We start from the raw sequence: 27,755 nt of genomic DNA, 5'->3' as shown, positions 1-27,755 counted from the left end.
CTCCTTCCCTCTGTAGCACATCGACATTCAAGGACCTGGAGGGCAATAGTCTGAAGGACAGCGGGCACGAGGAGAGCGACCAGACGGACAGTGAGCACGACGTCCAGAGAGGCCACTACATAGACACGGCAGTCAACGATGTGCTCAATATGACCGTGCCCCCCAACGTCTGCCAGCTGCCTGACCAAGGTAGGAGAAAAGGTGTGGAAAGCTGTGTGTGTTACTCATCATTCATCCCTTAGTGTTAGAATAAGAATTCCCATCAGTTACTTGGTAACTGTGTGTTACGGTTTACACCGCCACCCAGAGCACCTTTAAGCGGTACATTATGCCCACTCCTACTTAAGCCTGAGAGACCTGTGTGTGTGTGTGTGTGTGTGTGTGTGTGTGTGTGTGTGTGTGTGTGTGTGTGTGTGTGTGTGTGTGTGTGTGTGTGTGTGTGTGTGTGTGTGTGTGTGTGTGTGTGTGTGTGTGTGTGTCCATAGAATAAGAATTCAACTGGCAGTGATCATGTTCAAAGTTGTCTGACAACCACCAGCACACTTCAACCCCAACGCCATTCTCCCAGAATCCTTTTGCTGGCTTTGACTGTCATATGTGGTTGTTTATCTACCTTAGTTGAATGCACTGACTGTAAGTCCCTCTGGATAAGAGTGTCTATTAAATGACCAAAGTTTAAAATTGAAATGTAGAATTAATTATATTTCTAAGTGTGTATCTGTGTGTTTACACCAAGCAGAGCATTATGCCCACTTTCAGACAAGGGCCCTCAGATCTGTGTGAATACCTCAGTACTTTCCTTTGAAGTCCCGGTGCTAATGTAGAGGGATCCCTCCCAGCCAGGGCAGCCTTTGATACAAGGCTCCGGTAACATTATTGCCTGATAGTAGGCCTAGCCATGTCTGTCTGGCAGTATTCGTTGGCAGCAGACTTCTGAGGCACTTGAATGGCAGATAGCAAGAGCAATTAGGCTGACAAAGGTGGAAGGTGGGTGGGTGGGGGCTCTACATATTGTTGTAACCTCTCTCATACATTATTCAGCAGGATCGTTTAGCGGAGGAATTAATGTTGATGTTTCTTTGCCGACTTCCACAGTTTAACGACACATCCGAATCCCTGGCAGGGGAAGTGGAAGGGGTCATGTTCGTTCTCCACTACGGCTAGTCAGTTAGTGGTTCCTGGTTCCATGGTTCTAGTGTAGTGGAGAGGGGGAGCTTATGTGAAGAAGTGTCATAGAGAAAGGGGGGGGGTGAGAGGGAATGAGTGTGAGAGGAAGGGAGATCGAGGGGTAGTTGGAGAGTGAGAAAGGGACTGAGCATGAAAGGGAGGGAGGTGGAGGGGTAGAGGGAGAGCGAGAAAGGGACTGAGGATTAGAGGTGGGGAGGTGGAGGGGTAGAGGGAGAGCGAGAAAGGGACTGAGCATGTGAGAGAGGGAGATGGGGAGCGAGAAAGGGACTGAGTGTGAGAGGGAGGGAGATGGAGGGGGAAAAAAAGAGAGAAAAATGGTTTGATGAAGAATGCAAAAACCTAAGAAAGAAATTGAGAAACCTATCTAACCAAAAACATAGAGACCCAGAAAACCTGAGCTTACGCCTTCACTATGGTGAATTCCTAAAACAATACAGAAATACACTACGGGAAAAGAAGGAACGGCACGTCGAAATCAACTCAATGTAATTGAAGAATCCATAGAATCTAACCACTTCTTGGGAAATTGGAAAACTCTAAACAAACAACAACAGGAAGAGTTATCTATCCAAAATGGAGATGTATGGATTAACTACTTCTCCAATCTTTTTGGCTCTTTAACATAGAACAAACAGCAAAAACATATACATGATCGAATACAAATCTTAGAATCAACTAGTAAAGACTACCTAAATGGAAGTGATTCCCAAAACGTCCATAACAAAGTCATAACCTACAGATATATTAACCTGGAGAAGAGCCCCCTAAGCAAGTTGGTCCTTGGGCTCTGTTCACAAAAACAAACAGACCTCACAAAGCCTCAGGACAGCAACACAATTAGACACAACCAAATCATGAGAAAACAAAAAGATAATTACTTGACACATTAGAAAGAATTTACAAAAAAAAAACAGAGCAAACTAGAATGCTATTCGGCCCTTAACAGTGAGTACACAGTGGCAGAATACCTGACCACTGTGACTGGCTCAAACGTAAGAAAAGCTTTGACTATGTACAAACTCAGTGAATACTGCCTTGCTATTGAGAAAGGCCGCCGTATGCAGACCTGGCTCTCAAGAGAAGACAGGCTATGTGCACACTGCCCACAAAATGAGGTGTAATCTGAGCTGCACTTCCTAACTTCCTGCCAAATCTATGACCATATTAGAGACATGTTTCTCTCAGGTTACACAGACCCACAAAGAATTCGAAAACAAATCCAATTATGATAAACTCCCATATCTATTGGGTGAAATACCACAGTGTGCAATCACAGCAGCAAGATGTGTAACCTGTTGCCACAAGAAAAGGACAACCAGAAAGGAACAAACACCATTGTAAATACAACCTATATTTGCACTTCATTACACCACTGTATATAGACATAATGACATTTGAAATGTCTTTACTCTTTTGAAACTTTTGTGAGTGTAATGTTTACTGTTAATTTTTTATTGTTTATTTTACTTTTGTTTATTATCTATTTCACTTGCTTCGGCAATGTAAACATATGTTCCCCATGCCAATAAAGCCCTTAAATTGAAATTGAATTGAAAGCGAGGGTGTGTGTGTGTCAGAGAAAGGTAGTGGGAACTGGCACAGACCTGTGAAGAAATGTAATTATATTTAATTTAATTGAGAGTGAATGAAAGATAGGCCTATAGACCGCGATAGAGAGAGAACACGAAAGGATGGAGAATGAGAGAGCGAGAGAGCAGTAGGTGGATAGAAACTGGCACAGACCTGTGCGCTAGTACTGTATGCACCTGGGGGTGTTTACCCAGCTCTAAGGAAACACAGGTGCTCAGACTTGGGAGAGCACAGAGCAGGGGCGTCAGTGTGTGAACTGATATTTTAAACTGGGTGGTTCAAGCCCTGAATGCTGATTGGTTGACTGTCATGGTATATCAGACCGTATACCACAGGTATGACAAAACATTTATTTTACTGCTCTAATTGTGTTGGTAACCAGTTTATAATAGCAATAAGACACCTCTGGGGTTTGTGGTATATGGCCAATATACTACGGCTAAGCGCTGTATCCAGGCACCCCACGTTGCGTTGCACTTAAGAACAGCCCTTAGCCGTGGTATATTGGCCATATACCACACCCCCTCGTGCCTTATTGCTTAAATGAACAGCAGCCATTTGACTGGCTTGCCTCCTACTCTAGTTAACAATTATTTTATTTTCCGAGGAGACAAGAAGCTAGATTTGCCATGCTTTGTTCAGTCTCGATGACAAGGCCTTTCATCTTAGCAACTTGAAACAATCAAACAAGTCCATTGGTCAATAGGGAAAACCACATCTGCATATTACCCATGATGCTTCACTTCAGTTTATCTTTGAATTTGTAGAGTTAGCCTACATACTTGGTCATTGGCTTCTGCTATGGAGGAAAACATTAATATAGGACATGTATGGCGAAATGAAATTCTAGCCAAAGTGTGATGGTGTCCAAATGTAGGCACTTAGCAACCGCCCCGTCTACCTGATTTTCCCTCCATTTTCTCAAACCACCGCTATCTCTGGCTACACTTGCACATTTTCAGTCTTCCTTTTTCATGCTCCCTCATCACTTCTCTCAGCCTCGCTCCAGAAAGAGAGCCCAATAAGTGAATGAAAAAATGTGTAAGGAAGTTATTTATGAGGGAGTCAGGTTTTTTTTCCTGCTTCCTTTTCCCCACAGAGAACCTTCTCAATAGTGGGGAATGGGCTGCAGAGCCAATTAGGAAGTTGTTAGCTCAGGATCACGTGGCCTCACGTACAGCTGTTCTACTGGGATAATTTGCCAGCCTTTTACCCCAAAACATTATGGGTAGGGGAGAGAGGTGGCATGATGTTGTGATAGGAGGGCAATAGGGAAGTTTAGTTTAGTCTCTTCCACTTCTGTTTTCATCTGTAGGGGATGCTGCTGTTTAAGGCATGTGGATTGAAGTGGATCTGGCTTAGTGGCTAGTGTTGAAGTCCAGCATGGTACTGGTTGGTTGGGCGGGGCTCATCAGTGCCAGGGCAGGGAGTGTGTGTGAGTGTCTATGAGTGTGTGCATGCGTGCTTGCGTGTGAATGAGTTGGCATGCCTGCACGTGTTGAAGTGTGTATGTGTGTGTGTGTGTGTGTGTGTGTGTGTGTGTGTGTGTGTGTGTGTGTGTGTGTGTGTGTGTGTGTGTGTGTGTGTGTGTGTGTGTGTGTGTGTGTGTGTGTGTGTATACTGTATCTGCATGTTACCTGCATGGGGAGGCTAGCTGCAGTTGGACTGCTGCCTCTGCAGTGTCAAACAGTAATGAACAATGATTAGTGAGTTCGACACCTATTGGTTAGCTGGACGTCATTATTTCACAAGCCTCTCCGCAAAAATGCCAGCGCCTCCAAAAGATACATACTGACAGGTCTAGGGAACTCATTATTGAATACTGACAGGTCTAGGGAACTCATTATTGGAGACAATTAAAAAATATGTACATGAAGAATATTATGTGGAGAAAGAACGACAGACTAAAAGGGATAGATAGAGAGAAATAGAGGCAGAGAATAGAGAATAGAGGCAGAGAAAGAAAGAGAGAGTGAGAGAGCTTTTTTCGCATCCAGCTCTTTTTTCATTAACGCTCGTGGTGATTGTATCTGTTTCAGTGAGATGGATGCACACTCCTGGAATGTAGAATGTAAGTAAACTGGTAAACAGAATGACGGAGGCTATTTCACACTGCCTGGCAGGCGGGCACTACTTGCTTTGACCATAGCAGAATAGATAAGGACAAAATATCTATTCGGAATTGGATCCTCGTCTCTATTGTTATTGGGCTCTTCTTCTTCTCCTCTAGATCTAGTTATAATATGGTCTTGCTACAGGCCATTTTCTCCCTCACTTGAAAAAGAAGAAGTGAGAAGCACTGAACAAAATGGCTTAATTCCTCCTCTAAGCTTGCATCCCAAATGGCACTCTAACCCCTATATAGTGGGCCTATGGTGGGCCCATAGTGGGCCTGGACAAAAGTAGTGCAGTATGTAGGAAATAGGGTGCCATTTGGGATGCGACAATGTCTGTCTTCTCAATGTCTTTAAAGGGAGACTGTGGCAGTAAAGCTGCATAAGGGCTCGTCAGTAATGAGGGCCTGTTCATAATTATTAAATGAATTGACCGAAAGACCCTTACACATGCACTAACGTAACGACATAGCCAAATGGAATTGTACTACCATTACCATCTCAGTGGTCTAATTACACAGTTAAAGTGTATGCCGGGGCCGGGGCTAAGCTCGACAGAATCAACACAGCCACATTATCTTCCTCTACCCCTCAGACAAGGTCCTATCATAATACAGCGCTCTCTCTCTCTCTCTCTCTCTCCAAACCTATGTTAACATTGCCAAAGCAATGGTCAAAAGTAGTGCACTATATAGGGAATAAGATGTGAGAGCCACAATGGTTCTGAGGGGAGTGAAACCACGGTACGCTCAGACACATCCATCTTAATTGACAGTAAGTAAACAGACACTGACCATGCAGTAGCCCCGTTTACCGAAGGGAAATGTGTGTGAGCAAAGCAAATAGTCAGGTTTGTAAAACACCCCATCATTTAGATGTGTTTGGATGGAAATACCTCAGATCTGAAGTTTGTCTCTCTTTCTCATTCTACAGCAAAACACACTGCAATTGCCCCAAAGGACACAAACACAGGCTCTGCATACAAAAGCCTTGCCTTTTGTGTTTTTATTGTGATGTTTTCTTGTGTTTGGAAGAAAAACGCACACAGGAAGTAATGAAAGAGGATAAGGGGAGTGCAGTAAATCCCCTCCTGTGCGTTCCCTAGGCTTACAGTGCAAATGTTTACTATTCTCACAGGTGCCATGTAAAGGTGGCGTTTGCACAGTGGGATGTAACGTTACCTCTGTACAAAGAGGGACGCGCACACACACACACACACACACACACACACACACACACACACACACACAACCCCCTACCCCTTGTCTTATAAGTCCCAGTGCGGGAATCCCCCAATATAGAGATGTCTCTGTGAGGCTCTGGGTTTCTCTCACACCATAGACAGGCTTCCTCTATTACAGGCTTCCTTTCTGCACTCTATTACCGGCTTGTTTGTCCATTTCCTGCATTTCTATTTATCCTCCTGGTCTTGATTTGTGATACTCCATAATGTGTGGTGTCTCTGGCATCCAGCAGTAGCTGTACTATAGTCTGAGTCAGTAGAGAGGGCTTTGACAGTGAAAGTCAAGGGGATTTTCTTTCGAAAATGTACTACATGCTAACTTTTGCTCTGGAGGACCATTAGTGTCTCACAGGAGAACAGGCAAACATCCCCCCACGCATCCTTTGATTATCGAAGCGCTTACTTAATCCCTTGCAGACATGAATGAGCCATGTTAAGGACTGGAGATTCTCTGATTCTCTAGTTAAGCATGGAAGTTATCAATGCGTGGAAACTTGACTTTTACATGCTCTGTCTTTTTTTGTTGCCTTTTATGTATTTTTCCTGTTGACCATTTTGAGGGTTTTAGTTAGCCAGGGGTCTTTTGTTTTGGGATTATGACTGTAAGGGGCAAAGTATGGGTCAGAAAAGCTATTTGTCCTGGCTTTAGCACCAGAGGGGCACAAGTCAGCTATATTAGCGGCCGCAGGACACTAGTCTCTCTCTTTCCTCACATATTCCATATCGTTCACCCCTGAGGGGCTTTCCCATTCATCATTCCCATCCATGCCCCATGGGTGTGCTCCCTAAACAGAAGCCCAGGAATGAAGCCCCTCCATGGGGCACAGATTCCTCTCTACTTTGCCCCACTCATCCTTCCCCCTTCTCCTTGTCTCTCCATCTCTCTCGCTCTTTCACCTCAGACAGGGCCCTATCATCCTATTAGCAAGCTAGCTAAATAAGTTGATACAAATCGACTTGAGGGACTGAGGCACAAGTGGGACAACTGGGGTTTGTATAAAAATAAAAAATACACAATGCAGAGAAGATACTTTACTGAACTATGTCTGTACTCCTCTGATCTGCTAATGAAAATGCTGATACAGTGGGGGAAAAAAGTATTTGATCCCCTGCTGATTTTGTACGTTTGCCCACTGACAAAGAAAGGATCAGTCTATAATTTTAATGGTAGGTTTATTTGAACAGTGAGAGACAGAATAACAACAAAAATATCCAGAAAAACGCATGTCAGAAATGTTATAAATTGATTTGCATTTTAATGAGGGAAATAAGTATTTGACCTCCTCTTAATCAGAAAGATTTCTGGCTCCCAGGTGTCTTTTATGCAGGTAACAAGCTGGGATTAGGAGCACACTCTTAAAGGGAGTGCTCCTAACGGCAGCTTGTTACCTGTAAAAAAGACACCTGTCCACAGAAGCAATCAATCAATCAGATTCCAAACTCTCCACCATGGCCAAGAACAAAGAGCTCTCCAAGGATGTCAGGGACAAGATTGTAGACCTACACAAGGCTGGAATGGGCTACAAGACCATTGCCAAGCAGCTTGGTGAGAAGGTGACAACATTTGGTGCAATTATTCACAAATGGAAGAAACACAAAAGAACTGTCAATCTCCCTCGGCCTGGGGCTCCATGCAAGATCTCACCTCGTGGAGTTGCAATGATCATGAGAATGGTTAGGAATCAGCCCAGAACTACACGGGAGGATCTTATCAATGATCTCAAGGTAGCTGGGACCATAGTCACCAAGAAAACAATTGGTAACACACTACGCCGTGAAGGAGTGAAATCCTGCAGCGCCCGCAAGGTCCCCCTGCTCAAGAATACATATACATGCCCGTCTAAAGTTTGCCAATGAACATCTGAATGACTCAGAGGACAACTGGTGAAAGTGTTGTGGTCAGATGAGACCAAAATGGAGCTCTTTGACATCAACTCAACTCGCCGTGTTTGGAGGAGGAGGAATGCTGCCTATGACCCCAAGAACACCATCTCCACCGTCAAACATGGAGGTGGAAACATTATGCTTTGGGGGTGTTTTTCTGCTAAGGGGACAGGACAACTTCACCTCATCAAAGGGACGATGGACAGGGCCATGTACCGTCAAATCTTGGGTGAGAACCTCCTTCCCTCAGCCAGGGCATTGAAAATGTGTCGTAGATGGGTATTCCAGCATGACAATGAAACAAAACACACGGTCAAGGCAACAAAGGATTGGCTCAAGAAGAAGCACATTAAGGTCCTGGAGTGGCCTAGCCAGTCTCCAGACCTTAATCCCATAGAAAATCTGTGGAGGGAGCTGAAGGTTCGAGTTGCCAAACGTCAGCCTCGAAACCTTAATGACTTGGAGAAGATCTGCAAAGAGGAGTGGGACAAAATCCCTCCTGAGATGTGTGCAAACCTGGTGGCCAACTACAAGAAACGTCTGACCTCTGTGATTGCCAACAAGGGTTTTGCCACCAAGTACTAAGTCATGTTTTGCAGAGGGGTCAAATACTTATTTCCCTCATTAAAATGCAAATCATTTATAACATTTTTGACATGAGTTTTTCTGGATATTTTTGTTGTTATTCTGTCTCTCACTGTTCAAATAAACCTACTATTAAAATTATAGACTGATCATTTCTTTGTAAGTGAGCAAACGTACAAAATCAGCAGGGGATCAAATACTTTTTCCCCCACTGTAGGTGTCAGAATCAGGACATCAACAGGAGCAGGGTTTGTGCTGACAACCTGAGAGAGAGGGAGAGAGGGAGAGAGGGAGGGAGAGGAATTTAAAGTCTAGTAAGCAGTCTTGAAGAGGGAAAATAAACAGGGAAGAGAGAAAATTATCTCTGATTATCTCTCTCTCTATCTCCTCCATCACTCTCTCTCTCTCTTCCATCACTCTCTCTCTCTCTCTCTCTCTCTCTCTCTCTCTCCTCCATCACTCTCTCTCTCTCTCCTCTGTCACTCTCTCTCTCTCTCTCTCTCGGCAGGCAAAATACCCCCATGAGTGTGTCAAAGGATTCGACAGCTGCTAAAATAAATATTAACATTTGATTGAATTAAACATCAAACTCCAAAGACTTTTAGTTGTTTCTGCCCGGCAACAGTCCATGTTGTCTTCTGTGTAGAATGATGTAGAATTGCCTAGTCAAATATGGAACTGTTTGAACGACTTGAGATGAAATGTTGACAACAAGTAGACTGGTAGGCAGCATATTAGACAAACCAAATTAGTATAAAAACTCATTCTACCAGGGATGCCATCTTTTGAAAAAGCTTGGAGTGGATCTCCTATGTGAATTTCATTGCACCCTGGCATATCTCCTAGATGGAAAATTGTACTTTTTAAAGCTATTTTTCTGCAATTCTACATATTTTGACATGGCTTAGGTGTATGACCAGGGTAAAAAAGTAATAAAAACCACAGGTTAGGTGTATTCAGGATGCTTTGAACATTAAATTAGCACTCAAAATACACCAACTTTGTTACTTAGAGATCTTTTGAGGATGACATTTTAAGTACAATTGTAATGTTGATGGTTGATGGCAGTGGATAACCAAATCATAGATTACAGTCTCCTTGTCCATAGACTGCTTTCAAGTTAAGGACACAAATATTTTCTCTTTAAAATAGGCGGGAAGAAAAACATGCTTGCTCTCCAAGAGGGTTGGCCTCCCCTGAAGTGCTGGGTGTTTGAAAATGTTCTTGTTATAACAACTAACTCATCAAAATCCCCCAACCTTCAAGAAAAATCTAATGAATATCAATATTCCGGTGGTTTATGCCTACTAGTTAAAGATCCTTGCCATCATTTTACTCTACATAGACAAAATATGACGTGTTTGAGTTGTGAGTCCCCCTACCATCTCTGCATAGCATGTGCACAATACTAAAATGTCTAAAATTATATTTGATTCCTGGAGCATTTTAAATCCAATGCTTATTGGTATGACATATTCAAAAGTGTCCATGAATGGCTGCAATAATGCATAGTCTCATATAATTCATTTTAAAAGACACAATTAGCCATATCAGATTTCAAATATGCAATTACACTGGACAAATTGGGAAGAAGTGGAATAATAATTGTGGGGAATAACAGTAGTGTTCTTGTTGACAAGCACAGTAATTACATTTATTTTTGCCCATTGTTAAGAATGATAATTGTTCCAATGATCGGAGTAAATAAAGTAAATAAGTAATAAAATCTCCTGAAGACAAGATTACAGAAATCTGCCCCTACACCCTAACCAAATAATGTTTATATTTATTGTCCCCGCTCTAGAATAATAACATACACATGCAAGTGTGGATTAAATCGACTTTAGTACATGCTGTCAAAAGGCTGCCTTCTGCAATAGGGAGTAACAGCAACCAAATTATGTTGACAACATTGTACATAAAACAGCGCTACCATGCTGCTCTTTTTACAGTTTTATACACTCAGCGGAGAAAGTTCTCTCTCCATTCAGCCCCACTCTAATCTTGAGGGGTGTTTCTTTAAAGTATGTATCCAGTCCCCTTGAATACTTACAGAATTAGACCAATCTTATGCTTCCAGTAAGTGTTCTGCGGTTCACAGTGCTGTGGCAAGACAGGACAATGATAGAGGTTCAGCTCGTGATGTTAAATTGCAGGCGCAGATCCTCTGATTTCAAAAAGATTTGGAGCACAGTTGAAAAGTTAACGCCCTGACTATACAGTGGACTAAGTAGAAAAATAAACGCAGTACTTTTCAATGCGTGAGATATGAGGTGTGCCGTGAGAGCATGAGAAGAGGGTCAAATGCGTGTCTTCCACTCAGTCTTGAGGCCCTCTCCTCTCCTCTCTCTCAACCCCTAACATGGCTGCTGCTCGCTTTGCACCACGCACACACACAAAATATATCTCCCGCCTTCCCTCCTCTCCATCCTGTGACTCACAAGACAACGTCGCTCTAACGTTGTATCAACGTCCCCTGAACCTTCGCCTAACATTCCCTTAACGTCCCAGCCTTCCACAATACACCCAAAGTATTTAATCAGCTCGAGAGGGACGACTGTTTAACTCACATGCACTTGACATGGATAGGAGCATATTGAAGGTATCAGGGAGAAACGGTGGAGCGCTTCATTATTTCCTAGGGCTCCTCCAATGAGCCTGATGCATCTCCTTCCCTGACAGCTCATTTTCCACACAATCCCTGGTATTCATTTGAGAGAGAGAGAGAGAGAAAATAGGGCTCTTGGATACTTCTTTCCATTGCTTATTCATGACCCCGCTGTAGTTACTAGGCATGCTAGGCTAGGTGTGTTAATAATCTCCTCACAAACCAAGTGGAATCACAATTGTTTGTCGAACACGTAGCGAGTAGTCGATGGAGGAGGCCTGAGCTGGGCAGCAGAACAATACAGGGGGATCAGGGATCAGGTACTGAACAGAGGGGGAGAGATTAAGGACATGTCATGTGCCTGGAGTTGACAGGGAGTGGAGAGAGTAGTATTACAGCACCTGAATTTCAAATCTGTGTGTTTGTGTGTGTCTGCGTATGCACGTGTGTGTGTGTGAAAGAGAAAGGTAGAGAGAGATTGTGTCTGGAGGTTGTGTGTCTGGAGATTGTGTCCATGTGCATGCATGTGTATCTGTGTGTCTGCATCTGTGTGCTGGATCGAGCAAATGAGTGTGTGTGTGTTTAAAGGTTAATGAGAGAGAGCGGGGCAGAGCGATAAAGCTAGAGAGGAGGGGACTGTGGGTGGAGGAAAGAGAAAACAGACTGAAATATGAGTAGCCCAGCCCGGGCCTCGTGCTAGCCGTCTCCAGTCTGCCAGGCTATTGTGGTTCTGATTGATTTGGTGTTTATGGGCTGTGGAAGTCTGTGGAAGCACTAAGTAGTCCCCACTCCCCCTCTCCCCCTTACTCCCATCCTCCTAGTACCTCCAGAGTCCTCCTTTGGGTTTGGCACAGCCCCATCTCCATTCCAACACAGCCCTCACCGGTAACAAGGCTCAGTGGGTAGAGATCTGTAGGGAGGCTCGGGATGACCCCAGTGGGGGTTCTAGACCATTTCAACTGGGGGGGCCAAGCTGGGGCCATTTGTACTGTTAGAGGGGCCAGTTACATTAGACGTTATTGTTGTCATATCGTTTTGCATGTGGTACGATACTGTTGTGTTACGCCTAAAGCCGTCCCTCTAGAAAATGTGTGGGTTAAATTAGTGTTCCGCGTTGCCACTGTCTAATAACGGATGTAAAAAAAGAACGATAGCAAAAATTAGTTATGTAAAAATGATTTCATACTCCACATTTAGGGGGGCCACAAGGGGGTCCAAAATTGTTGTCACAGGGACACCTAAAGCCGTCCCTCTAGAAAATGTGTGGGTTAAATTAGTGTTCCGCGTTGCCACTGTCTAATAACGGATGCAAAAAAAGAACCCCCCAGAACCGCTAGTGGATGACCCCAGCCATCTCTCAGTCATCCCTCTCTGTATCCTAATCACATACTAAATAACGGCCAGGGGACCATAGGCTGGAACCAGGGGCCGAGCCCAGTGGAGATGATCCGGCCCCCTCTGCTCATTAAAGTCCAGATGTAGGTCTTAACCACTACTGGAAGCTTTGCTTATGTGCTGGATCACTAATCAAAACACATTGGAAATGGTATGATTATATATTGGCTTGATTGAAATACCATGTAATCTACGGTGTCTGTACAGAGTGAATGAAAACGCACTTTGGTGATGACATTTCACTTGTTATAAAATACAGTTTACCAAGAAAAATAGGATTCTTCATTTTCTGAATCGTTCAGTGGGGTCTTTCTCTAACATATATATCATTAACGTTATTTAAAAAAAGTCTGATTTCGCAACCTAATACATCCCATAAAATCACAGTGCTCTGTTAACAGAGTGGTCCAGCTTTCTTTAGGATTTCACATGCTGTGGTGTTCATCTGCAAAGTTGTTTCCGCGGGTCGCAAAAAGACTAACATGACACAAACTGAATAAAATGTAAAAGACCTTGAAAATAAAATATGTTGAGTTCAACAGTGTGCCTCTCAGTTAGCCTTAATTGTCACTCAGCATCCAGCCTAGCTGACACAATGCTACGGTCCTGATTTATGACACATTTTCTTCTCTGGCCTCCATTGATTTAGTCACCATAATTCTGGCCATTTTACAAGGGTAGAAACACCAATAACTTTTGAACGGATTATGATAGAGACATGAGGTTTTGCCCATTGGTTTTCATAGCGGAGTATCTACACAATTTACATATTATTTTACCCTTTGGTCAAAAGATGAGTTTTTGATTGGACACCCTATGTAATCTTAATCTTAAACTTTTCCTGGGGGAACATGCTTTGTACGTATATTGATGATGCCGATGTGGCACTCTACTCGCGGGAGCTGTGTGTGTGGCAATAACCGAGCAGGCCAGATAGCGTTGGGAGAGACTTTGTGTGTGTGCGTGTGTGTATATGTGCTTGTGTGTGTGCACGGGCTGCCAAAGCAAAGCTGGGCCTCGTATTACAGGGATCCTTGGCTATCAGACGAGCCTGTATGCGCTCCCTCTAGGAGTTACCTTGCAATGAGCCAGCTCTAATCAACTCCATTAGCTACACTGCAGACTCCTATTTAGGAACACTTTACAGTACTACAGTCAGAATGTCAGTAGGGTATAGGCACAAGGATATGAACAGCCATGCAGGCACAATGAATGAATATGCCACTCACAGACATGCATGCTACAGGCAAGCGCATAATATGCTTACACACGCATACACTCATCGTAAAACAGACAAGCATACACAAACCAGACGCAAGCACGCATGCATGCACACACACACACACACACACACACACACACACACACACACACACACACACACACACACACAAGGAATGGGGGGAGATTTTCTGGGCATTACAGTCCTTGGCAATAGGTGTTTCTTTTATCTCATGCCTCCACCAAAGGGAAAGATTAAGCATATACTGGACTCTGTTTAAGGGAGAGAAAATCAGCTGTCTTCTGACAAGTACATTGTAACCCTGCAGTTTTCTGTCCAGAATACAAGGAGACATTTATCACTGCAGCTGGGGAGAGGAGGTGAGGAGAGCGAGAAATAGAGAGAGAGAATGAGAGAGACAGAGAGAGAGAGAGAGGCGCATCTCTCCACTGCTACAATGAGTGCATCTCTGCTTTTAACCCTCTCTCACACTTCCTGACAGATAGAAGGCTTCTCTCCTCCTCATTTAAAGTGCATTCTGACTTCTTCCACATTTTGTTACATTACAGCCTTATTCTAAAATGGATTAAATGAAAGAAATGTCCTCATCAATTAACACACAATACCTCATAATGACAAAGTGAAAACAGGTTTTTAGAAATGTTTGCAAATGTATTAACAATAAAAACATAAAAAATGTATTTACACGAGTATTTAGACCCTTTCCTATGAGACTTGAAATTGAGCTCATGTGCATCCTGTTTCCATTGATCATCCTTGAGATGTTTCTACAAATTGATTGGAAACCACCTGTGATAAATTCAATTTATTGGACATAATTTTCAAAGACACACACCTGTCTATATAAGGTCCCACAGTTGACAGTGCATGTCAGAGCAAAAACCAAGCCATGAGGTTGAAGGAATGGTCTGTAGAGCTCCGAGATAGGATTGTGTCGAGGCACAGATCTGGGGAAGTGTACCAAAACATTTTTCAGCATTGAAGGTCCCCAAGAACACAGTAGCCTCCATCATTCTTAAATGGAAGAAGTTTGGAAGCACCAAAACTCTTCCTAGAGCTGGCCGCTTGGCCAAACTGAGCAATCGGGGGAGAAGGGCCTTGGTCAGGAAGGTGACCAAGAACCCGATGATCACTCTGACAGAGCTCCAGAGTTCCTCTGTGGAGATGGGAGAACCTTCCAGAAGGCAACCATCTCTGCAGCACTCCACCAATCAGGCATTTATGGTAGAGTGGCCAGATGAAAGCCACTCCTCAGTAAAAGGCACTTGATAGTCGATTGGAGTTTGCCTAAAGGCAACTTAAGGACTATCAGACGATGAGAAACAAGATTTTTTTAGCGGCAGTGACTGGGAGACTAATCAGGATCTAGGGAAAGATGAACGGAGCAAAGTACAGAGAGATCCTTGATGAAAACCTGCTCCAGAGTGCTCAGGACCTTAGACTGGAGTGAAGGTTCACCTTCCAACAGGACAATGACCTTAAGCACACAGCGAAGACAACGCAGGAGTAGATTCGGGACAAGTCTGAATGTCCTTGAGTGGCCCAGCCAGAGCCCGGACTTGAATCCGATCTAAGGTCTGGACAGACCTGAAAATAGCTGTGCAGCAGCGCTCTCAATCCAACCTGATAGAGCTTGAGAGGATCTGCAGAAAAGAATGGGAGGAACTCCCCAAATACAGGTGTGCCAAGCTTGTAGCGTCATACCCAAGAAGACTCGAGGCTGTAATTGCTGCCAAAGGTGCTTCAACAAAGTCGATTTTTGTATTTTTAATACATTTGCAAAAGAAAAAATGTAAAAACTGTTTTTGCTTTCTCATGTGCAGATTGCTGAGGGGAAAAAAAGTTTAATCCATTTTAGAATAATGCTGTAAAAATTTTGAAAAAGTGAAGGGGTATTGTTGATGTGTCTCAGTGTTGTTGATGTGTCTCAGTGTTGTTGATGTGTGTCTCAGTGTTGTTGATGAGTCTCTCTCAGTGTTGTTGATGTGTGTCTCAGTGTTGTTGTGTTCTGTCAGTGTTGTTGTGTTCTGTCAGTGTTGTTGATGTGTGTCCCCCAGTGTTGTTGATGTGTCCCAGTGTTGTTGATGTGTCTCAGTGTTGTTGATGTGTGTCTCAGTGTTGTTGATGTGTCTCAGTGTTGTTGTGTCTCTGAGTGTTGATGTGTGTCTCAGTGTTGTTGATGTGTCTCAGTGTTGTTGATGTCTCTCAGTGTTTTTGTCACCTTCCTTTTATGCTGCGTTTAAATTTTCCTCCCCTCGTATTTCACCCCCTTTGACGTCATTACATATATGGAATTTGTTACGGTGAAGACGCCACTTCCTCTTTCGTCTGTGGTAATTAAGGTGGTGACAAAAGATTACTGCCCTGGGCATCTGGCATTTCCATATCTCTCACTCTGCTTCATGTATATTGAGCGCCGATTGATTTATTCTTTAACGTTCAGTCATTTGGAATGCAGACCCCCTTTTATCTGAGCAGAAACACTACCCCGCCAGCTGTGCCAGAACACCTATAAAACATACATAATTAAGTATTTTCGTGGATTTCCTTCATAGGGGCCACAGGTTGAGGAGAAGTAAACCAAACCTCTTTTCTCTGTCTCGGCCTCACTGATTAGTGTCTGAGTCCCCTTGGTTGTCCCCTATGATGATCACGGTATTGAAATGAAATTCAGACATTTTGAACAGGGTAAAATTTGATGTTGAGGGAGGGACTTCCCCTTGGTACAGAATGACTGCAGCCAAAGCCTACCTGTTGACCAGCCAGGGTCCAGATGATCAGCTATTGATGAAAGATTAAAGGGAGGGAGGGGATCAGTAAACAGCCTGTGAACTCCTGTAGCCTTCCTCACCTCTCCAACCATGCCAGAAGGCCTCTGGCCACTACTGATAAGCAAGGAGCCTGCTGATGCTGACGACTCTACTTCCACCACACATACACTGCCCAGACCATCATGTGCACATGCCTCCTCTCCAGCCACTCTGAGCTTACGCAACCTCCATGAGGTCCAAGAGAAAAATAAGAAAACAACAACCCCAAGTGCATTCTGGGTATGCCAATCGAATAGCTTTCCCTTGGTATGTGGGTTATTTTTTTCTCTCTCATAAAGGAAGGAATTCCATTCAATCACTTCATTCTCCTTGGTGAGCCAATTATCATTTTTCGGCCCTTCCTCCTCTTCCACCCCTTTAAAAAGGAGGATAAAAAGTAATGGGAGAGGTTAGCTGTTAAATTTAATGGCAGACAGGAAAGCTTCAAAATGTTTTTTTTAATGATGCGCTGGCTTGTTCTCATGCATTCTCTATTAAAACTCAGGGCTGCACATAAACAGCAGAGAGAGAGACCGACCGGCAACCGCCAAACCCCAGACAATGAACTGCTCCAGACACACGAGCCGCCATATACACATTAGGGGTCTCAAGCCCCTTAGTTTTCACCAGGCCATATTAATAACACACATTACTATAATGGGAATATTGTACTTCCTTGACTGCGTCCCAAGTGGCACCCTATTCAATATATAGTGCACTACTTTTGACCCATAGGGCTCTATGTCTGGATTAGAGTGCGATTTGGGAAGTACACCTTCTCCCAGGTCGGCTCTCATTAGCATCACAAAGAGATCAAAAACAACCTTATAAGTCTAGTTACCATAGACACTGATATCATTCGGCACTCACAGTAAATGTCTTATTTAATATCCCGCCATACAAGGAGTTCCTTATGACATGGGTGTCCTTGAGGACATGTCTGGACCCTCCCGTCCCCACCTCCAGCCCCTACCCCCATGCTACAAATCTTGTTATGTGTGTGGTCCATCCCTACAAGGGGTATTCCAGCTGGCATAGGGGGTGACACGGTGCCAAGCTGAGTTCTTGCTCCCTTGCCACAGATATGGCATTTAATGTCATTGAGTATGTTTACAAGTAGGGTTGCAAAGGGTCGGAAACTTTCCAGTAAATTTCCAAAGCACGCAACAGGCTGACTAATACAAGGGTTGAAAAATTGGTGGACATCCGGGCAAATTTGAGGCTTTTTGAACCTGACAACGAGCCATCCTCAACAAGGTTGGAAGGTGACAGTGAAGATGAGGCCTCAGAGTGATGTTCAAGAGGTGGACATTGAGGAGGTCCAGGGAGAAGACATGGAAGCCTGAGAGGATGAAAACCAAAGCTTTAGTTTCTAGACTATCATTTTACAGATGTATGTTGAAAACATTTTTGGGAGACGCAATGGATCATTGGATCATTCAATGTTCCCTTTCTTTTGTTGTTCAGTGAAATCATCCTATGTGAAGAGTCAACTCACTTAATTAAAGTTAAATTCATAACTAAATTGTTTTTTTTATTTCTATTGGAAGGATTTAATCATTTGCAATAATGTCTATTTATGATAAGGTAAAATGTTTATGTTTCTGTCTCCATATTATTATTATTAGATTTTTTGACCTTTATTTATACAGGTTGTTCTCCATTAATATAACATCTCTTTTCCAAGAGAGACCTGGTCAAAATGATATGTGGTAAATATATCCAATGCAAAAACATTAACATCAAAATCTTATGATATGGGAAATATATCCAATGCAAAAAACATCTACATTTAAATGGTATTAATAATAATTTGCAAATATTTCGGTTAATTCCCATATATTCCCATTAATTCCCATGGAAAGTTTCCACCTCTGAATATTCCCTAAAATGTGCAACCCTATTAACAAGCACACCAATAATTTGATATTAAACTGATTATGGCAGTAGGCAGATTATAGTAGGCAGACATGTTCTTCCCTCACTCTCTGTCTGTCTGTACTGCTGACAACCCCCTCTCCGCTGTAGTGGCTAGAGAAATGTTAGAGACCCCCTCTCCGCTGTAGTGGCTAGAGAAATGTTAGTGACCCCCTCTCCGCTGTAGTGACTAGAGAAATGTTAGAGACCCCCTCTCCACTGTAGTTACTAGAGAAATGTTAGAGACCCCCTCTACACTGTAGTGGCTAGAGAAATGTTAGAGACCCCCTCTCAAATGTAGTGACTAGAGAAATGTTAGAGACCCCCTCTCCGCTGTAGTGGCAAGAGAAATGTTAGAGACCCCCTCTCCACTGTAGTGGCTAGAGAAATGTTAGAGACCCCCTCTCCGCTGTAGTGGCTAGAGAAATGTTAGAGACCCCCTCTCCACTGTAGTGGCTAGAGAAATGTTAGAGACCCCCTCTCCGCTGTAGTGACTAGAGAAATGTTAGAGACACCTTCTCCGCTGTAGTGACTAGAGAAATGTTAGAGACTCCATCTCCGCTGTAGTGGCAGTAGCTAGAGAAATGGTAGAGACCCCTCTATGCTGTAGTGGCTGTGGCTAGAGAAATGGTAGAGACCCCCTCTCCACTGTAGTGGCTAGAGAAATGTTAGAGACCCCCTCTCCGCTGTAGTGGCTAGAGAAATGTTAGAGACCCCCTCTCCACTGTAGTGGCTAGAGAAATGTTAGAGACCCCCTCTCCGCTGTAGTGGCTAGAGAAATGTTAGAGACCCCCTCTCCACTGTAGTGGCTAGAGAAATGTTAGAGACCCCCTCTCCACTGTAGTGGCTAGAGAAATGTCAGAGACCCCCTCTCCGCTGTAGTGGCTAGAGAAATGTTAGAGACCCCCTCTCCGCTGTAGTGACTAGAGAAATGTCAGAGACCCCCTCTCCACTGTAGTGGCTAGAGAAATGTTAGAGACCCCCTCTCCACTGTAGTGGCTAGAGAAATGTTAGAGACCCCCTCTCCGCTGTAGTGACTAGAGAAATGTTAGAGACCCCCTCTCCGCTGTAGTGACTAGAGAAATGTTAGAGACCCCCTCTCCGCTGTAGTGGCTGGAGACATGTTAGAGACTCCCTCTCCACTGTAGTGACTAGAGAAATGTTAGAGACTCCCTCTCCGCTGTAGTGGCAGTGGCTAGAGAAATGGTAGAGACCCCTCTATGCTGTAGTGGAAGTGGCTAGAGAAATGGTAGAGACCCCTCTCCGCTATAATGGCAGTGGCTAGAGAAATGGTAGAAACCCCCTCTCCGCTGTAGTGACTAGAGAAATGTTAGAGACCCCCTCTCCGCTGTAGTGGCTGGAGACATGTTAGAGACTCCCTCTCCGCTGTAGTGGCAGTGGCTAGAGAAATGGTAGAGACCCCTCTATGCTGTAGTGGCAGTGGCTAGAGAAATGGTAGAGACCCCTCTCCGCTGTAATGGCAGTGGCGAGATAAATGTTAGAGACCCCCTCTCCGCTGTAGTGACTAGAGAAATGTCAGAGACCCCCTCTCCAATGTAGTTGCTAGCGAAATGTTAGAGACCCCCTCTCCACTGTAGTGGCTAGAGAAATGTTAGAGACCCCCTCTCCGCTGTAGTGACTAGAGAAATGTTAGAGACCCCCTCTCCACTGTAGTGGCTAGAGAAATGTTAGAGACCCCCTCTCCACTGTAGTGGCTAGAGAAATGTCAGAGACCCCCTCTCCGCTGTAGTGGCTAGAGAAATGTTAGAGACCCCCTCTCCGCTGTAGTGACTAGAGAAATGTTAGAGACCCCCTCTCCACTGTAGTGGCTAGAGAAATGTTAGAGACCCCCTCTCCACTGTAGTGACTAGAGAAATGTCAGAGACCCACTCTCCACTGTAGTGGCTAGAAAAATGTTAGAGACCCCCTCTCCGCTGTAGTGACTAGAGAAATGTTAGAGACCCCCTCTCCACTGTAGTGACTAGAGAAATGTTAGAGACTCCCTCTCCGCTGTAGTGGCAGTGGCTAGAGAAATGGTAGAGACCCCTCTATGCTGTAGTGGAAGTGGCTAGAGAAATGGTAGAGACCCCTCTCCGCTATAATGGCAGTGGCTAGAGAAATGGTAGAAACCCCCTCTCCGCTGTAGTGACTAGAGAAATGTTAGAGACCCCCTCTCCGCTGTAGTGGCTGGAGACATGTTAGAGACTCCCTCTCCGCTGTAGTGGCAGTGGCTAGAGAAATGGTAGAGACCCCTCTATGCTGTAGTGGCAGTGGCTAGAGAAATGGTAGAGACCCCTCTCCGCTGTAATGGCAGTGGGGAGATAAATGTTAGAGACCCCCTCTCCGCTGTAGTGACTAGAGAAATGTCAGAGACCCCCTCTCCACTGTAGTTGCTAGCGAAATGTTAGAGACCCCCTCTCCACTGTAGTGGCTAGAGAAATGTTAGAGACCCCCTCTCCGCTGTAGTGACTAGAGAAATGTTAGAGACCCCCTCTCCACTGTAGTGGCTAGAGAAATGTTAGAGACCCCCTCTCCACTGTAGTGGCTAGAGAAATGTCAGAGACCCCCTCTCCGCTGTAGTGGCTAGAGAAATGTTAGAGACCCCCTCTCCGCTGTAGTGACTAGAGAAATGTTAGAGACCCCCTCTCCACTGTAGTGACTAGAGAAATGTCAGAGACCCACTCTCCACTGTAGTGGCTAGAGAAATGTTAGAGACCCCCTCTCCGCTGTATTGACTAGAGAAATGTTAGAGACCCCCTCTCCGCTGTAGTGACTAGAGAAATGTTAGAGACCCTCTCTCCGCTGTAGTGACTAGAGACATGTTAGAGACCCCCTCTCCGCTGTAGTGACTAGAGAAATGTCAGAGACCCCCTCTCCACTGTAGTTGCTAGCGAAATGTTAGAGACCCCCTCTCCACTGTAGTGGCTAGAGAAATGTTAGAGACCCCCTCTCCGCTGTAGTGACTAGAGAAATGTTAGAGACCCCCTCTCCACTGTAGTGGCTAGAGAAATGTTAGAGACCCCCTCTCCACTGTAGTGGCTAGAGAAATGTCAGAGACCCCCTCTCCGCTGTAGTGGCCAGAGAAATGTTAGAGACCCCCTCTCCGCTGTAGTGACTAGAGAAATGTCAGAGACCCCCTCTCCACTGTAGTGGCTAGAGAAATGTTAGAGACCCCTCTCCACTGTAGTGACTAGAGAAATGTCAGAGACCCACTCTCCACTGTAGTGGCTAGAGAAATGTTAGAGACCCCCTCTCCGCTGTAGTGACTAGAGAAATGTTAGAGACCCCCTCTCCACTGTAGTGACTAGAGAAATGTTAGAGACTCCCTCTCCGCTGTAGTGGCAGTGGCTAGAGAAATGGTAGAGACCCCTCTATGCTGTAGTGGAAGTGGCTAGAGAAATGGTAGAGACCCCTCTCCGCTATAATGGCAGTGGCTAGAGAAATGGTAGAAACCCCCTCTCCGCTGTAGTGACTAGAGAAATGTTAGAGACCCCCTCTCCGCTGTAGTGGCTGGAGACATGTTAGAGACTCCCTCTCCGCTGTAGTGGCAGTGGCTAGAGAAATGGTAGAGACCCCTCTATGCTGTAGTGGCAGTGGCTAGAGAAATGGTAGAGACCCCTCTCCGCTGTAATGGCAGTGGCGAAATAAATGTTAGAGACCCCCTCTCCGCTGTAGTGACTAGAGAAATGTCAGAGACCCCCTCTCCACTGTAGTTGCTAGCGAAATGTTAGAGACCCCCTCTCCACTGTAGTGGCTAGAGAAATGTTAAAGACCCCCTCTCCGCTGTAGTGACTAGAGAAATGTTAGAGACCCCCTCTCCACTGTAGTGGCTAGAGAAATGTTAGAGACCCCCTCTCCACTGTAGTGGCTAGAGAAATGTCAGAGACCCCCTCTCCGCTGTAGTGGCTAGAGAAATGTTAGAGACCCCCTCTCCGCTGTAGTGACTAGAGAAATGTCAGAGACCCCCTCTCCACTGTAGTGGCTAGAGAAATGTTAGAGACCCCCTCTCCACTGTAGTGACTAGAGAAATGTCAGAGACCCACTCTCCACTGTAGTGGCTAGAGAAATGTTAGAGACCCCCTCTCCGCTGTAGTGACTAGAGAAATGTTAGAGACCCCCTCTCCGCTGTAGTGACTAGAGAAATGTTAGAGACCCTCTCTCCGCTGTAGTGACTAGAGACATGTTAGAGACCCCCTCTCCGCTGTAGTGACTAGAGAAATGTCAGAGACCCCCTCTCCACTGTAGTTGCTAGCGAAATGTTAGAGACCCCCTCTCCACTGTAGTGGCTAGAGAAATGTTAGAGACCCCCTCTCCGCTGTAGTGACTAGAGAAATGTTAGAGACCCCCTCTCCACTGTAGTGGCTAGAGAAATGTTAGAGACCCCCTCTCCACTGTAGTGGCTAGAGAAATGTCAGAGACCCCCTCTCCGCTGTAGTGGCTAGAGAAATGTTAGAGACCCCCTCTCCGCTGTAGTGACTAGAGAAATGTCAGAGACCCCCTCTCCACTGTAGTGGCTAGAGAAATGTTAGAGACCCCCTCTCCACTGTAGTGACTAGAGAAATGTCAGAGACCCACTCTCCACTGTAGTGGCTAGAGAAATGTTAGAGACCCCCTCTCCGCTGTAGTGACTAGAGAAATGTTAGAGACTCCCTCTCCGCTGTAGTGGCAGTGGCTAGAGAAATGGTAGAGACCCCTCTATGCTGTAGTGGAAGTGGCTAGAGAAATGGTAGAGACCCCTCTCCGCTATAATGGCAGTGGCTAGAGAAATGGTAGAGACCCCCTCTCCGCTGTAGTGACTAGAGAAATGTTAGAGACCCCCTCTCCGCTGTAGTGGCTGGAGACATGTTAGAGACTCCCTCTCCGCTGTAGTGGCAGTGGCTAGAGAAATGGTAGAGACCCCTCTATGCTGTAGTGGCAGTGGCTAGAGAAATGGTAGAGACCCCTCTCCGCTGTAATGGCAGTGGCGAGATAAATGTTAGAGACCCCCTCTCCGCTGTAGTGACTAGAGAAATGTCAGAGACCCCCTCTCCACTGTAGTTGCTAGCGAAATGTTAGAGACCCCCTCTCCACTGTAGTGGCTAGAGAAATGTTAGAGACCCCCTCTCCGCTGTAGTGACTAGAGAAATGTTAGAGACCCCCTCTCCACTGTAGTGGCTAGAGAAATGTTAGAGACCCCCTCTCCACTGTAGTGGCTAGAGAAATGTTAGAGACCCCCTCTCCGCTGTAGTGGCTAGAGAAATGTTAGAGACCCCCTCTCCGCTGTAGTGACTAGAGAAATGTCAGAGACCCCCTCTCCACTGTAGTGGCTAGAGAAATGTTAGAGACCCCCTCTCCACTGTAGTGACTAGAGAAATGTCAGAGACCCACTCTCCACTGTAGTGGCTAGAGAAATGTTAGAGACCCCCTCTCCGCTGTAGTGACTAGAGAAATGTTAGAGACCCCCTCTCCGCTGTAGTGACTAGAGAAATGTTAGAGACCCCCTCTCCACTGTAGTGGCTAGAGAAATGTTAGAGACCCCCTCTCCGCTGTAGTGGCTAGAGAAATGTTAGAGACCCCCTCTCCGCTGTAGTGACTAGAGAAATGTCAGAGACCCCCTCTCCACTGTAGTGGCTAGAGAAATGTTAGAGACCCCCTCTCCACTGTAGTGACTAGAGAAATGTCAGAGACCCACTCTCCACTGTAGTGGCTAGAGAAATGTTAGAGACCCCCTCTCCGCTGTAGTGACTAGAGAAATGTTAGAGACCCCCTCTCCGCTGTAGTGACAAGAGAAATGTTAGAGACCCTCTCTCCGCTGTAGTGACTAGAGACATGTTAGAGACCCCCTCTCCGCTGTAGTGACTAGAGAAATGTTAGAGACCCCTCTCCGCTGTAATGGCAGGGGCGAGATAAATGTTAGAGACCCCCTCTCCGCTGTAGTGACTAGAGAAATGTCAGAGACCCCCTCTCCACTGTAGTTGCTAGCGAAATGTTAGAGACCCCCTCTCCACTGTAGTGGCTAGAGAAATGTTAGAGACCCCCTCTCCACTATAGTGGCTAGAGAAATGTTAGAGACCCCCTCTCCACTGTAGTGACTAGAGAAATGTTAGAGACCCCCTCTCCACTATAGTGGCTAGAGAAATGTTAGAGACCCCTTCTCCATTGTAGTGGCTAGAGAAATGTTAGAGACCCCCTCTCCACTGTAGTGGCTAGAGAAATGTTAGAGACCCCCTCTCCACTGTAGTGACTAGAGAAATGTTAGAGACTCCCTCTCCGCTGTAGTGGCAGTGGCTAGAAAAATGGTAGAGACCCCTCTATGCTGTAGTGGAAGTGGCTAGAGAAATGTTAGAGACCCCCTCTCCGCTGTAGTGGCTGGAGACATGTTAGAGACCCCCTCTCCGCTGTAGTGACTAGAGAAATGTTAGAGACCCTCTCTCCGCTGTAGTGACTAGAGACATGTTAGAGACCCCCTCTCCGCTGTAGTGACTAGAGAAATGTCAGAGACCCCCTCTCCACTGTAGTTGCTAGCGAAATGTTAGAGACCCCCTCTCCACTGTAGTGGCTAGAGAAATGTTAGAGACCCCCTCTCCGCTGTAGTGACTAGAGAAATGTTAGAGACCCCCTCTCCACTGTAGTGGCTAGAGAAATGTTAGAGACCCCCTCTCCACTGTAGTGGCTAGAGAAATGTCAGAGACCCCCTCTCCGCTGTAGTGGCTAGAGAAATGTTAGAGACCCCCTCTCCGCTGTAGTGACTAGAGAAATGTCAGAGACCCCCTCTCCACTGTAGTGGCTAGAGAAATGTTAGAGACCCCCTCTCCACTGTAGTGACTAGAGAAATGTCAGAGACCCACTCTCCACTGTAGTGGCTAGAGAAATGTTAGAGACCCCCTCTCCGCTGTAGTGACTAGAGAAATGTTAGAGACTCCCTCTCCGCTGTAGTGGCAGTGGCTAGAGAAATGGTAGAGACCCCTCTATGCTGTAGTGGAAGTGGCTAGAGAAATGGTAGAGACCCCTCTCCGCTATAATGGCAGTGGCTAGAGAAATGTTAGAGACCCCCTCTCCGCTGTAGTGACTAGAGAAATGTTAGAGACCCCCTCTCCGCTGTAGTGGCTGGAGACATGTTAGAGACTCCCTCTCCGCTGTAGTGGCAGTGGCTAGAGAAATGGTAGAGACCCCTCTATGCTGTAGTGGCAGTGGCTAGAGAAATGGTAGAGACCCCTCTCCGCTGTAATGGCAGTGGCGAGATAAATGTTAGAGACCCCCTCTCCGCTGTAGTGACTAGAGAAATGTCAGAGACCCCCTCTCCACTGTAGTTGCTAGCGAAATGTTAGAGACCCCCTCTCCACTGTAGTGGCTAGAGAAATGTTAGAGACCCCCTCTCCGCTGTAGTGACTAGAGAAATGTTAGAGACCCCCTCTCCACTGTAGTGGCTAGAGAAATGTTAGAGACCCCCTCTCCACTGTAGTGGCTAGAGAAATGTCAGAGACCCCCTCTCCGCTGTAGTGGCTAGAGAAATGTTAGAGACCCCCTCTCCGCTGTAGTGACTAGAGAAATGTCAGAGACCCCCTCTCCACTGTAGTGGCTAGAGAAATGTTAGAGACCCCCTCTCCACTGTAGTGACTAGAGAAATGTCAGAGACCCACTCTCCACTGTAGTGGCTAGAGAAATGTTAGAGACCCCCTCTCCGCTGTAGTGACTAGAGAAATGTTAGAGACCCCCTCTCCGCTGTAGTGACTAGAGAAATGTTAGAGACCCCCTCTCCACTGTAGTGGCTAGAGAAATGTTAGAGACCCCCTCTCCGCTGTAGTGGCTAGAGAAATGTTAGAGACCCCCTCTCCGCTGTAGTGACTAGAGAAATGTCAGAGACCCCCTCTCCACTGTAGTGGCTAGAGAAATGTTAGAGACCCCCTCTCCACTGTAGTGACTAGAGAAATGTCAGAGACCCACTCTCCACTGTAGTGGCTAGAGAAATGTTAGAGACCCCCTCTCCGCTGTAGTGACTAGAGAAATGTTAGAGACCCCCTCTCCGCTGTAGTGACTAGAGAAATGTTAGAGACCCTCTCTCCGCTGTAGTGACTAGAGACATGTTAGAGACCCCCTCTCCGCTGTAGTGACTAGAGAAATGTTAGAGACCCCTCTCCGCTGTAATGGCAGGGGCGAGATAAATGTTAGAGACCCCCTCTCCGCTGTAGTGACTAGAGAAATGTCAGAGACCCCCTCTCCACTGTAGTTGCTAGCGAAATGTTAGAGACCCCCTCTCCACTGTAGTGGCTAGAGAAATGTTAGAGACCCCCTCTCCACTATAGTGGCTAGAGAAATGTTAGAGACCCCCTCTCCACTGTAGTGACTAGAGAAATGTTAGAGACCCCCTCTCCACTATAGTGGCTAGAGAAATGTTAGAGACCCCTTCTCCATTGTAGTGGCTAGAGAAATGTTAGAGACCCCCTCTCCACTGTAGTGGCTAGAGAAATGTTAGAGACCCCCTCTCCACTGTAGTGACTAGAGAAATGTTAGAGACTCCCTCTCCGCTGTAGTGGCAGTGGCTAGAAAAATGGTAGAGACCCCTCTATGCTGTAGTGGAAGTGGCTAGAGAAATGTTAGAGACCCCCTCTCCGCTGTAGTGGCTGGAGACATGTTAGAGACTCCCTCTCCGCTGTAGTGGCAGTGGCTAGAGAAATGGTAGAGACCCCTCTATGCTGTAGTGGCAGTGGCTAGAGAAATGGTAGAGACCCCTCTCCGCTGTAATGGCAGTGGCGAGATAAATGTTAGAGACCCCCTCTCCGCTGTAGTGACTAGAGAAATGTCAGAGACCCCCTCTCCACTGTAGTTGCTAGCGAAATGTTAGAGACCCCCTCTCCACTGTAGTGGCTAGAGAAATGTTAGAGACCCCCTCTCCGCTGTAGTGACTAGAGAAATGTTAGAGACCCCCTCTCCACTGTAGTGGCTAGAGAAATGTTAGAGACCCCCTCTCCACTGTAGTGGCTAGAGAAATGTCAGAGACCCCCTCTCCGCTGTAGTGGCTAGAGAAATGTTAGAGACCCCCTCTCCGCTGTAGTGACTAGAGAAATGTCAGAGACCCCCTCTCCACTGTAGTGGCTAGAGAAATGTTAGAGACCCCCTCTCCACTGTAGTGACTAGAGAAATGTCAGAGACCCACTCTCCACTGTAGTGGCTAGAGAAATGTTAGAGACCCCCTCTCCGC

The 27,755-nt window shown here is 45.7% G+C and overlaps 1 protein-coding gene across 6 annotated transcripts in view; it reads left to right on the top strand.

Annotated features, from left to right (window-relative positions):
* pcdh19 (protocadherin 19) overlaps positions 1-27,755 on the top strand; it is a 101,765-nt gene that overhangs the window by 54,368 nt on the left and 19,642 nt on the right. For 3 of the 6 annotated variants that reach the window (XM_029726037.1, XM_029726022.1, XM_029726003.1), the window contains exon 4: positions 17-189. In XM_029726037.1, the coding sequence (XP_029581897.1) occupies positions 17-189 (173 nt within the window). Of the gene's footprint in view, positions 1-16; positions 202-27,755 lie in introns of all 6 variants that reach the window. The other 3 variants (XM_029726013.1, XM_029726030.1, XM_029725993.1) reach the window with 1 other exon arrangement.

This window comes from Salmo trutta, chromosome 3 (assembly GCF_901001165.1).
Source record: "Salmo trutta chromosome 3, fSalTru1.1, whole genome shotgun sequence".
NCBI classification, from domain to species: Eukaryota; Metazoa; Chordata; class Actinopteri; order Salmoniformes; family Salmonidae; genus Salmo; species Salmo trutta.
This window is presented reverse-complemented; position numbering and strand designations above follow the sequence as displayed.